Source organism: Cervus elaphus, chromosome 22, assembly GCF_910594005.1.
Source record: "Cervus elaphus chromosome 22, mCerEla1.1, whole genome shotgun sequence".
NCBI lineage: Eukaryota > Metazoa > Chordata > Mammalia > Artiodactyla > Cervidae > Cervus > Cervus elaphus.
Window position 1 is genome coordinate 10,951,029 of NC_057836.1, and position 13,901 is coordinate 10,964,929.

The 13,901-nt window shown below is 45.6% G+C and overlaps 1 protein-coding gene across 1 annotated transcript in view; it reads right to left on the reverse strand.

Moving 5' to 3' along the window:
• The window catches only part of LOC122680565 (cat eye syndrome critical region protein 2), a 116,170-nt gene that overhangs the window by 18,752 nt on the left and 83,517 nt on the right, over positions 1 to 13,901 (reverse strand). The window contains exons 3-7 of the mRNA XM_043882093.1: positions 11,676 to 11,859; positions 10,699 to 10,838; positions 9,884 to 9,988; positions 7,247 to 7,296; positions 6,440 to 6,609 (exon numbers count right to left, since the gene is read on the reverse strand). Of these exons, the coding sequence (XP_043738028.1) occupies positions 6,440 to 6,609; positions 7,247 to 7,296; positions 9,884 to 9,988; positions 10,699 to 10,838; positions 11,676 to 11,859 (649 nt within the window). The remainder of the gene's footprint in view (positions 1 to 6,439; positions 6,610 to 7,246; positions 7,297 to 9,883; positions 9,989 to 10,698; positions 10,839 to 11,675; positions 11,860 to 13,901) is intronic.

Here is a 13,901-nt window from a genome sequence, read left to right on the forward strand (position 1 = left end):
GATCTTCCAGAGGACGAGAGAGACACATGTCAGCAACCCTGGGCAGGGTAATCACATTGTGTGACTTCATCTTACAGTTAGACAGCCAGACAAAGTGTTTCTGAGTACGTTACAAGTCAACATTATTTAAAATAGTGAACAACTGTAAATATCTTATAGGTTTAAAATAGGTAAAATTACATAACCAGTATGTAGTAATTAAAATTGTTTTTCTGAAGAATATTTAATGAAATATGAAAAGGCTCATGAGATTAAATGAAAAACACAGGTCATAAGACAACAGGCAGTATGATCCCAGGTTGGTAACAAATGTTCAGAGAAAAGGCCTGAAGCAAACACATGAAGCTGTAAACAGGGAACCTGTTGCTATGTCTCCTGCACTTTTACACTCGACTCCCCAGTTTTCTATAAGAGCGAATAAATTCCTTAGGACACAGAACAACCCCTTCCCAAATAAGCTGGGGAAATCATCCAGTATTACATGTTCTACAATGATCTAATTTTTATTAACTTTTTTAATAGAGATCACATTGTAGCAGGAGTAAATTCTACAATTCAAATGTTAAAAGTACCAAGAGGTTGCTACCATGTATAGACTTTATGGTGTGGCATTAAAATTAATTTTAAATAGATTTAAGATATTTTGCTAAAAATGAAACAGGAATTTTTAAATTTTTTCTAAGAGTATTGCTGATTTACAGTGTTGCCTTCGTTTCTGCTATACAGCAAAGTGAATTAGTTACTGTTGTTGTTTGGTAGCTAAGTCATGTCCCACTCTTTGGGACCCCACGGACTGCAGCACTCCAAGCTCCTCTGTTCTCCACTATCTCCTGAAGTTTGCTCAAATTCATGTCCATTTAGGTGGTGATGCTACTGCACCATCTCATCCCCTGCTGCTTCCTTCCTCCTTTTGACTTCTGTCAGTTATACATATACACATATCCACGCTTCCGTCTAGACTCCATTCCATCATTACAAACCACTGAATAGAGTTCCTAGGTTCCTATTAAACATCTTTTATATATTAAAGCAAAAAATTTAAAACTTAGGAAAATCATAAATGCCAAGGACTGCTGCAAAATCAGAGATTATGCATCATTTTGAAACACACATACAGATACTGAGGTGAAATTCACACAAAATGAACAACTGTCAGTGCACAGCTGAGGGGTGCTCAGCTTATTCACAACCACCATCTGGTTGCCCACAGAGCACCCTCAGCACCGGAGACAAAGCCGTGACCTCCATCCCAGCCGCGCCACACCCTCACACTCCAGCCCCCGGTGACCACCAAGTGATTCTCCTTCTGTGGATCTATTTATTCTGGACGTTTCACACAAATGGAATTATACAATTTTTTATCTAGTTAGTTGCTTTTAAAACACATTAATATTTATACTAAGCACATAAGAAGTAATAACTTACTCACGGGGATGATTTGACAGAATAGCATTGAAACATGTATATCACCATATGTGAAATAGATGACCAGTCCAAGTTTGATGCATGAAACAGGGCACTCAAAGCCAGTGCACTGGGATGACCCAGAGGGATGGGATTCGGAGGGAGGTGGGAGGGGTGTTTGGGACAGGGGGCACATGTACACCTGTGGCTGGTTCATGTCAATGTATGGCAAAAAACACCACAATATTATAAAGTAATTAGCCTCCAATTAAAATAAATTAATAATAAAAATAATAATAATTTAGTCACCTGAAATTAGAGTATCTTAAAAAAGCACACTGGTAAGACTCAATCGCATACAAAAAATTCTACTAAAAAATGAGCCAAGGATCTGAACAGACATTTTTCCAAGAAAGACACACAGATGGTTAGCAGACACATGAAAAGAGGCTCAACATCATTAATCATAAGAGAAATGCAAATCAAAGCCTCACACCTGTTAGAATGGCCATGATGGGTATCAACAAAATGACAAGAGATGGCAAGTGCTGACAAGGATATGGAAAAAGGGAACCCTTGTGCACTATTGGCAGGAATATAAAGTGGTACAGACACAACGGAAAAAAGAGTACAGAGGTTCCTTGAGAAATAAAAAACAGAATTTTATCATATGACCCAGCAATTCCATTCCTGCCTATCTTTCCAAAGAAAGTAAAAGCACTAGCCTGAACATGAATACAACTCCCACGGTCACTGAAGCACAACAGCCAAGACTCGGCCGTAACCTACGTGTCCACTGGTGGGTGGAGGGATGGAGAAGGGTGGTGTATGTACAAGGGAATATTACTCAGTCACAGAAAGGAAATGCTGCCATGCATGACTACATGGATGACATGAGGGGATTACGCTAAGTGAGATTAAGTCAGAGAAAAGCAAATACTGTATCAACTCACCTGCATGTGGAGTCTAAAAACACTGAACTCAAGATACAGAGAATAGACGGGGGTGGGCAAAATGAGTGAGATATACAGACATCCATTTATAAAATAAATAACTCCTGGGCATAACATGGACTTCCCTGAAAGTTCAGAATCCACCTGCAATGCAGAAGACCCCAGTGTGATTCACGGGTAGGGAAGATCTGCCAGAGAAAGGACAGACTACCCACTCCAGTATTCTTGGGCTTCCCTTGTGGCTCAGATGGTAAAGAATCTGCCTGCTATGCAGGAGACCTGGGTTCAATCCCTGGGTTGGGAAGATCCCTGGAGAAGGGAAAGGGGATGAGATGTACAACATGGTGACCACAGTCAATAATACTGTGTTGTGTATGTGAACACTGAGAACAGATTTTAAAGTTACTCATCCCAAGAAAAAACTCCGTGTGAGGTGACAGATATTAACTAGACCTACTGCTGATCATTTTGCAATGTGCACAACTATCAAATCATTATGCTGTACACTCGAAACTAATTTTACACATCAATTACATCTCAAAAAAAAAGAAAAAAGTCTGCGATTCCAAGAGCTGAACAACAAAACTCAGAGCAGAGTGCTCACAAAGGCTGAGAGCAAGAAGCAAGGTCCAGGAGCTACCCGCGTGACATGCTCCTGACCGCCCCTGCTCACTGGGGCCCTTCTGTCCATTTCAATCCCTGCCTGTCCCCCATCCTGCCTTCCCCAGGCTCCCCCACCTCAGGTTGCCTGCTGTAAACACTTCTGCTCAGTGAGACACCACTTTGCCTCTCACTTCTTATGTTGATTCTCTTTCACTATAATTAATGTTTTTCAAATTCAGTAGTTCCCATTTGATGTGAATTCTCAAACACTTTCATTTTATATAAACTGCATCATACACATTTAGGAAAAAACATGTACAAGTGTACCAAGTGTACCAAGAGTGTTTTAAATTTCCACGCAACTTTCTAGGCAGCGTGCCACCTCAGAAGGGACAAGACTTATGACCTGAAGTTACTTGCGGCAGTATTTTAAACTGTAACAGTTGTGGTATTTTAAACTGTAACAGTTTAATAGTTTAAAGTTCAGTACTTTAAAGAACAAGTCAATAAAAGAATCAAAAAATATATATATTAATGGCATTTAAAAAAATATCTTATACTGCAACTTTTTTTCTTCAAAATGGGGTCTGAAACAGCGCTGAGAAATCCTCTCAACATTACAAACAGAATCTGGCTGAAGCACAGCCCAGAACTCCCCATCCACCCCCCACCCCCACCTCCCCCTGCCAACTCCAGCAGCACAATGAGGACCTGAACTCCCTGGCCACAGGTGTGCCCAGAGTATCCTGACAAAAAAAAAAAAAAAAAAAAAAAGCACTGGAACAGTTTCAGAGGTCAGCACAGTCACCCTTTCTGGGACAAGAAGACTGGACTCCTGGGTGATCAGAAAATCTGCCAATAAGCCTTTAAAGACCTGAAGTTTTTTTTCGGCTATTTAAAAAGAAGCACAAAACTCATGCCACACTAAAGGCTTTCTCCAAAGTACTCAGTACTGTAACAAACATCAAAAACCTTTTCAATATCAAGAGCAGTGGAATAAACAAACACTGCAAAGAATAGCCAAAAACTTGAGTGTTTAAAGCTAAGCTTTTGCTGGCAGCCAATGACAAACCTTCCTGTCTGTCTGTATGCAGATTATTGTACAAGCTGAGATGTAAAATAGGACATTTAGGGCTCAGCCCAGGGTAGTGAGCAGAAGATGGGAATGAGCTTTCAAACTGCTCAGGTAAACAGACAGTGGGAGGCCATCCAGGCCAATGAGGCCGAAAACCATGTGAGAACTACAGTGGACGGCTAACAGAGGCCACTCCAAGGCCAGGGACCCAAAGGAAGAGGAGACCTGGGGGATCAGGAAGTCAGGCAGAAGAGAACCTGCATGGAGACCGAAGAGACTTGTTCGTATACCTCCAACACCAATGTATTTAGGAGCTGAAGAAAAAGAGGAGAGGATGAGTCCAAATACATTGTAAACACAGAAATTTACGAATGAGCATTTCCCTCTCCAGGGCTCAAGGCAGACAGACAACCAGCTGTGACATCATTCACTGCAAGGCCATGGGGGTCCACACTGGCACAGGCTGTCAGACACAGCCTGCAGGAAATGTTTTCTGACCATGCACTGCCTCAAAAGCCAGTGGAACATCTGCGCTAGGAAACACGGGGCTGAAAACTAGAGCAAGTCTGGAGGAGAGGAGGGTGCCCCTCACTCCTGCCCCACACTCTCCTGTTTAAACACCACCCTCAGCGTCCCCCCTCCCATGCAGTCCAGGTCTCTCAGACCTCTTAGCAAATGGAAACAGCCGTTTAAACTCATTTACTGCTCTAAACTACGTGACAGACAGACCAGAGAGCTCCAGCGTGGGCTCCCAGCAGGCTCCAATCCTCCTTGCGATCTTGCTGGTGCACTTCATGGAACTTGCCTTTACATCACTGAGCAAGGAGTGAATTTAAATTCATCCAGAATGGGGCACTAAGACAGCTGTATGTCAATTGTAGTCAAGCCAATTCTTTCTTCATTTTATAACTATTTGGAAATTATCATTTCTTAAAGGTTTAGTGAATAAATCTGAATGGTTCTGGAGCTTCTGTTGGGATCCCTGTGTGAAAACTCCCCTAAATTACTGGTCTGCTAAGCTTTTCTGCTGCATAATGCTGATTCTGATTTTTGTGCATAATCACCCCATTTAACTAAAGCTTGCATATTTACAGTACTGGACAGCTTTCAAAATATCAAATCTATTACTCCATTTTTTAGTTTCTAATGTCATGGTTCTTGAAAATTGTATTTAAGTTCTTCCCTCGCAAAGAATCAACTCCCGTTTTATGCTTGTAAAATTTTCCCCTTAACTCCCTAATCTAAAGTCTTTTCAGTTAAAAAGGCAGAAATTTCTAAAGGGTGTAAGCGGGTTAGGTGCATGCTTACAGATGAGTTAAGGTGCTGGCGTTATCATACCATCTCTATTTTAAATAGTTACTCTAAGAGAACTAGATTCCGTTTCTCAAGCCCTGGAGAAAAATGGTCACAGTGGGCTGTGAACAAGATCCAAGAGGAATCACCATTACCAGGACAAATGACACCAATGAGGAGACACTCATGAAAATGCAGTTCCTGAAGCACTGAAGTCAGACCTTCTATGATTCACTCCAAAGCGCTGACCTGCTCAATAGTTACAATGTATCACAGAACCCGCAACATGTCACTGTCACTGTATCTGTCACTGAGTTCCCCTCCCCTGCCCCTGAGATGTGCTGCAACAGGAATTTATAACACTTTCTCCCCAGGTTTCAGGGCAGGGCTGGCATTCTTATGCTTTCTCTTAACAACCATTAAGAATCTGAAGCATCAATTTTATTGAACCTGGATGATTAGCAGGCACTGACCACAGAACAGGCACGCCACGAAGTCACCTGGAGCTTACAGTGACAAGGAAGATGTGGCTCGTGGCCTGGAGCTGCCTCCACAACTCCCGATGAAACCAACTTAGGATGAGGAGACTTGTGGAGGAAACCTCAGGCTAAGACAGTCCAGGGAGAGCTCACAGAAACAACTCCAGTGGGGCTTCTGAGAGTCTTGGAACAGGCAAGGGAGCAGACAGGATGCACAGGAAGAGGACGGGACCGGAGTGCCGGGAGGTTAGAGGAGGAACTGAGGGAGCAACCAAGACAACCCTCAGACAGCTCTGAACTGTTCAGACCTGCTGTTAGAGGGAGACCACCAGATGAGTTTGCTAAAAAGGGGAAAAAAGCAGCAGCGTATGCACAAGGAGAGGTATGCAAAGAGCGCTCTGCGGAGACACACCTGGGCTCCAGAAGCCATGAGGATGGGGTGGAGTGTGAGGGCTGAATCCCAGGACCCACAGTAAGGAGAACGGGGGCTCAAGGTCCTACTCTTGGGGCCTGGACTAAAGCTGGAGGAAAGAGGAAAGCTGGACTGCTCAGCAGAGCGTAGGGCCGCGCAAGCCTCTAAGGAAGGCACCCCGCCCAGAGCAGCTTCGCCCCACGTGGGCCCGTGTGCGCACCTTCTGGGCGATCATGCTGCAGATCTCGGGCAGGAAGTCCTCGCTGAGCAGTTTGTAGAGCTGGCGCTCTCGCACAGAGGTCCTCTCCCGGAAGCTCTCGGTGACCTGTCTCCACTCCTGCTCTGTCTGGCACAGGAGCCACCAGGAGCCCTGCCCTGGTCCCTGGGACCCTAGAAGAGGAAGTGATAGTCGGGAAACAGGCCCCGTGGACCTCCTGCTCCTCTCTGCCATCAGGTTCACTGGGGACCTGGGTTACCCCTTAAGGTTGATAATGTATACTTCAGATGTTCTGGCTACTCTCCTCTTCACAACTAAGAGCTATGAAGTCAATACAAACACAGCTATGGTGACCTTCCTGATAGACTCTAATAACCTAGAAATGTTCCAATGAATCTGCTTTTCTACATAAATGCCTTTGAGCTTCAGGAGTGTTTCTTGTTACATTGAGATACTATAAATTGCTTTTTCTCCTCAAATGTCTGTATTGGATTACAGATTGCATAAAAAGTCTACATAAGAACACAGTACACATCCTTATGTTGTAAAGTATTTCACGTTAAAAGAAGGCTCTTGAGAAGCTTTGCATTCATCCCAATGTCAGGAGCCTATTATGCTGGGCCTGGGAAGGGGCTCAAGTGAAGTGACCTGGTCCTGATCTCGAGTGATTCATGAGAAGGAGTGATGGACACAGCGAGGCAATGTGTGAGGGGCAAGGAGGCTGGTGGGAAGACTGCTGCAGTGGTCCCAGCAGCTGCACTAGACTCTGGAAGGTGACGCAAACCCTCCAACCCCTATGAAGGCCATTACCGTTTCTCGTCTGCAACTCAGATGCTGAGGAGTTTTCTTCCTGCTTGTCACTAGAACAAAGGAAAGGGGTCACCATTAAAACAAAAACACGGCCAAAATTGTTCTGTGCTTCCCTGGAAGGAAGGCACACTGGCTTCCTATTAATACCAGAGAAGTGTGTGTGTGTGTTTGCATGTAATGCACATTGGCTAACTATTAACACTAGGAGAGAGAAAGTGTATGTGTGAGTGTGTATGTGTGTGTATAAGGAACACTGCCTTACTATTAGTATCAGAAAAGAGAGAGAGTGTGCGTGTAAGGCACAGTGGCTGACTACTAACACCAGGAGAGGATGTGTGTGTGTCTCTGACACGTCAACAGAGCAAGGTCAGAAGGCGGGCAAGTTGGCGCAGAGAGGGGAAGGACTACACACAGGAATAAGCACCACTGCCCAAGAATGGAGGAGCTCAGTGTTGACAGTTAAAGGCCAAGGAAAGGGCTTGCTACCCAACCGAGGGCTGCACGGAACAGAAGGCTGTTGAACTGACCCCCACAGCAGGTTGAAGTGAGCAACACAGGCTCTGAGGTCGCCCAGCCCCACTCAAGGCATGCCACCTTGACCTCAGCAAAGTCAATGAAATTCCCTGGAAAACGGGACCGTTAATGATATGAGATACAAACACGCTCAGTGTTATGTGCCCAATAGTGCTGTCTCCCTAGACCATGAAGGACATGCTCTGGATGTTCCGGCCCTGCACAGCCTCCTGGAAGAATGGAAATGCCCCGTGTCGTTGCTATGCAACAAAGGCAGCCACAGGCCACACTCACCCACTCGGCAGAAGCGTGGCTGTTATGACTGACGAACTGAACTTTAAATTTTATTTATTTTTAAAAAACATTAAAAATTATTTTAGGGACTGAACTTTCTCTTCACTTTTTTTCCCCCTTCTACATACATCTTACTGTATTTTTTTTCATCATTCTTTAAAAAAAAAAAAAACTTTTAACTGAGGTATAGTTTCAGGTGTACAACAAACACAGTGACAATTTTTAAAGATCACACTCCATATACAGTTATTATAAAACACTCACACATCCCCATGCTGTACAGTGCATCCCGACAGCCTTTTATGTGACATACTCATTCGCACCTCTGTCCCCTAGCTCGCCCATCCCCCTTCTGTTTCCCCACTGGTCGCCCCCAGTTTGTTCTCTGTATCTGCTTTGTTACATTCAGTAGTTTTACCCTTTTAGATTTCACAAAATTTTATTTAATTTAAAAAGACTTCAATACTGCACTGGATTCAGAGTGCTACAGAAGAAAGTCGCCGGCAGAGGGCAGCACAGGAGCACTGGGCTTGTGAAGTGAGGACACCCCACTGGCTCTCTGATTCTGGGGCTCAAGGGAACCAAAGATGAATGTACAGAACAGCTTGCTGGACTTACATGGACTTGTAGGCTGCTAACAAAACCCAGAAACTGATGTCTTGTGTATAAAACACAATGACAGGACTATGTCTCACAAATTCTGGTGGGAGGAAAGCTTGCATTCTATAGTCAAAATTTCAGAAAAGTTAAGTGGAACACTAATTGTTCTTTTTTTTTAACACTGATTGTTAAAACAAACAAAAAAACAAATTCTGATTGACTGATTCATAATCGGATCCCTAAAAACATTTATTAGCAGTTAATGAGCAACATAGTGAAATCTGGTCCACTTCAGGCACTTAGCTTATTTAAGCAGTTCTAACAATAAACCAGAGAACAAGGAAGCAGTTTGCCCTGTGTTATTAGAATTTTTAAGACTGTGACTTAACTTCCATAAGTGAATAACTATATATCTGATCCTTAAGTAAAAGGTATAAAAGTATTTTTACACAGTACAGGTCAGACCCTCAAAACTCTTATACTGAGATTCACATGGTGGATATTCCTAAAAGAACGACATACTAAAGTAAAATTTCCCAGGACTTCCCTAATGGTCCAGTGCTCAAGACTCTGAGCTTCCACTGCAGGAGATCCCTGGTCGGGAAACTAAGATCCTGCCTGCATGAAGCACAATGTGGCCAAAAAATTAATTAAAATTTTCCCAAAATATAACAATCTTTTTCTTTGCTAAAATTAAATACCAAATAGGGAGGTGGGAGGGAGGATCAGAATGGGGAACACATGTAAATCCATGGCTGATTCATGTCAATGTATGGCAAAAACCACTACAACACTGTAAAGTAATTAGCCTCCAACTAATAAAAATAAATGAAAAAAAAATTAAATACCAAATAAATACTTAAAAATGTTTAAGGTCTCGTCTTAACAAAATGAGTTCTAAACACGTTTACTACTGAAGCCTCCTTACCAGGAAAGAACTCCTAGACTCACAGTATTAACTCACTCCACCTCCTGTGCAGAAATCTGGGACGAAGGGATCTGGAGGGCACTTCCCGTAAGCAGGCTTGGTTCCTGGTGCCTTCTGCTGTCAGAGCCCCCACTGCCCAGGGGGAGGGCTCCCAGACAGCTGGTAACTTGAGAGGGGCCAGGCCGGGGACTCCAAGGACTCCAGTGCACACCCACGTCCTCCCCGAGACAGAGCAAGGACTGGGCAAGCCCTCCAGCATAAGGGTTTGGGTTAGGGACCTTCACACACTAAGATTTTCTCACCTCATGAAAGTTTCTTCCTGTAGTTTTTTCCGTTTTGGGGGTCTTCCTCTTCTTTTACCTGTTTTCCCAGGAACATTTGAGACATTTTTTTGTCCTTCACTTTCCCTAAGAAGTAGTACATTAAACAGAAATGTCAGTTGTCTGGCCACAAGGTTACTAAACAGGACAAAGGCAGCAGTTACAGGGACAAGACAGGGCGACCTCACATCTTCCTTTATTATTAATAAAACGTGGAACCAAGGAAACGGACGTCTCCCACATGAACATCTGGGCTGGTAAAGAATCTGCCTGCAATGTGGGAGACCTGGGTTTGATCCCTGGGTTGGGAAGATCCCCTGGAGAAAGGAAAGGCTACCCACTCCAGTATTCTGACCTGGAGAATTCCATGGACCGTATCGTATAGTCCATGTGTCGCAAAGAGTCAGACATGACTAAGAGACTTTCACTTTCAGGCTTCCCTAACAGCAAAGGGTCCAGCAACCTGAAGTGCGGGGAAGATGGCAGCACAGCTCTGCGACGTTGCCCAAGGCCTCTTCCTTGACAAGACCCCAGGTAGGATGGGGTTCTCCAGAACCCACTCTGCCACAGAGAAAGGCCCAGGGCGCACTGGCGCTGCTGAGAACTGGCGCCAGAACCGCCACCCCAGGGAGCAGGGCTAGAGGGTAAGTCCTCTGTGCTTCTGTGTGAAGTGCCTCCTTGCAGGCATGCTGCTCCATACAGTTCACTCCTTCATGAAAGGAGAGCTGTGCAGTGGAATTCAGAGGCACTGGACGTTAATGACAGTGGCGACGGCAACATGACCTTCAGGAAGGTACCTGCTCAGAGAGAGCTCTCCATGGGACCCCCCTTGTGCCGGGTCCTCCTTGTACATTCGCGTTCCGTAGAAATACCAGTAAAGGGCCCCTGAGCTGTCCTCGCCCAGGGGCTCCACACGGAGACTGTCGGCGTCCAGGCCCTGCGCAGGTCAGGGAAAGAGGTTTGGGCAACAAGAGAAAATGGAAATGAGGATCAAAAACACAGTCTCACAGATACCTCACATTACAATGCCCAAACACCTGGGGTAATTCTCATTCCGGGTCCAGATATATCGGACCAGGAGAAGGAGCCTGCTCTAAGAACAGGATGTGGAAATATTTCAAACCCTTCCCATCCCATCACTGCCCCCATGTTGCCAAAATCAGAGAAAGCCCAAAGAATTCTGATGAATTTGTGACACATCTGGCTTGGACCCACACGAGGAGAGACAAGCCCGACAGGCGAGTCAGTGCTGCAGCAGCCTCGTCCCACACCGTGCTGGGCCGCCAGCCAGCCCAGCCCAGGGCTCCCCACTCACCAGCATGACCTCACTGCCGCCCCCAGTGACTGACACCAAGGCCTCGGTGAAGGTGGAGCAAAGCTGAGCTACAGATCTCACCACAGTTCCCACCTGAGCCCACAGGCACTGTCGACCTCCCAGTGAGGGCAGGATCAGGTGAGGGAGCGGCGGCCAGAGCCCCACCCAGCACACTTCTGCCATGTGCACAAAGCGTGTGATGGGGATGGGGTCAAGACTTTGGGAGGTGTCATAAATCTTAACTATGCCAAGTCAAAATTCAGGCCTCAGGAAATAACATTCAGTGACTAATGTAACCGCAATTCTGGCTGATGACACAGCAGACAGGAGCCTCGACTGTTCCCATGTCAGGACATGTTCCCAGGATATGGAAAGAGGAAGACACCAAAGAGGCCAGCACAACCCAGAGCCGGCTTCCCTGAACCGCTGCTCCAGGGAGAGTGCCTATCCGTCATGCACCTTGAGGAGGTCGAAGACGTCGTCAGCGTCCAGCCGGTAGTCACAGAGGCGGTGGAGAATCTCCACTCGGGTGCGCAGGGGAAGGTCCTGGAAGCTGGCCTCCCGCAGAGGGTTGGGCTTCCCCTCCTCCAGCTCCCAGCGGTAGTTGATGATGTCCTCCAGGTAGCTGTGGAAGGTCTGAGGCCTAGCCAGTGGTCCCAGACACAAAGGTGCGTTATTACCACACAGAGGACTGGGGGGTGGGGGGGGGGGTGCTGGGGGGTGATACATCTTCAACAGAAGCAGAACTGAAAGCCCCAGGAAGGGCCTGCGAGGCCTCGAGGAAACACTTGTTACTGCGCCATCTCCTTGCAGCTGACAGTGTCGAGCCCCAGAGATCACCAGCATTTAAGAGGACAGGCTGCTCTGCGCGTTCAGCCAGGAGCCACACGCTGTGTGGCAGCAGCTGCACGTGTGCAGTGTCAACGGCAGACACAACAGGCCGCGCCGACCATCACCTGTGCAGGCAGCCAGCAAAGAAGGCCAGCGTCTGCCTGGCTTCATCCGTTCACAGCTCATGTTCTAACGCAAAGGTGGAAAAACCCTCTCCAGAACACAAGCAGTTGCACCGAGGTGTAACTATACTTTCATGTGCTATTACACGTAACCTTGTAGGCATGATATAAAACACTATATTCTAAATTTGAGAGTTTTTTCTGCAGAAAACATTTAAGACAGTTCAATGGCAACTTAAATTTCTGACTAGTACCTAAATGTGCCTTGTATATAACAGTGTGTTATGCATGCCTGTGTGTTTAGCCGGGTCTGACTCTGTAAACCTATGGACTGTAGCCTGCGCCAGGCTCCTCTGTCTATGGAACTCTCCAGGCAAAAATACTGGAGTGGGTTGCCAAGTTTCCTTCTCTGGGGGATCTTCCTGACTCAAGGGCTGAACCTGCATCTCCTGTGTTTCCTACATTGCAGGCAGGTTCTTTACCCACTGAGCCATCGGGGAAGCCCTTGTATGTAACAAAGTACTGTTTAGTTGTTAGATAGTTACTCTATATCTCAACTATTAAAGAATCTGGATACAATTTCACCTAATGCTTGATTTAAAAACATTTTTCTCACTAAACAAAGAGCTCCAAAGGAATTATGCAGGTCAATATAATTTTTAAAAGAGGTAGGTACCATGTTATTTTATAATCTATGGTAGTTCTATCTGTAGAAAAAATCAGAAGAAATATTCTTAGAAAAAAAACAAAGGGCCTTAGGCAAATAAGAAATGAAACATTTTGCTTTTTCAAAGAGAGAAGGAACTTCATTTCCTTCCCACTGATACCTAAAACTAGCACAGAGTGAATGTGGTTAGCACATCGAAATCCATCATGACACCTGGAAACGGGGCTCTCGGCACAGGGACACCTGCAGCTCTTACAAACTGAGGCCACTCAGTGCAGGGCACTCGCTCTGGGCAGTTACCACCAATCCCTTCACTAGAACAGAAAGACAAGCACATGGTCCATGTCTATGTTCCTTCTTGTCTGAAAGAAGTTCTAAATGCTAATTACCCTATTTTTCCCCCTTAAAATAGTTTGCAGGAGAACAAGCTTCTACCAGGAGACCCATGTGACCCGGGAGGTGTGACCACGCAGGGAAACAACCTGCCTGAGATCACCACAGCAAAAGGAAGACTTGCGTCAGTTCTGAGGCGTGAAAGGGTGTCTGCAGTCTACGTGCAGGGAGCACTGAGGACCTGGCACCCCAGTGCCATGTAGAGACTAAATAGAAAATTTTTCTATTTTCTATTTTCAGTTCAGTCGCTCAGTCATATCTGACTCTGCAACCCCATGGACTGCAGCATGCCAGGCCTCCCTGTCCATCACCAACTCCGGGAGTTTACTCAAACTCATCTCCTTTGAGTTAGTGATGCCATCCAACCATCTCATCCTCTGTCGTCCCCTTCTCCTCCTGCCTTCAATCTTCCCATCATCAGGGTCTTTTCAAATGAGTCAGTTCTTCGCATCAGGTGGCCAAAGTACTGGAGTTTCAGCTTCAGCATCAGTCCTTCCAATGAATATTCAGGACCGATTTCCTTTAGGATGGACTGGCTAGATCCCCTTGCTGTCCAACACCCCAGTTCAAAAGCATCAATTCTTCAGCGCTCAGCCTTCCTATGGTCCAACTATCACATCCACACGTAAAAAGACTACCTTTTGGTAATTCCTAAAAGGCCCCATAAGAATA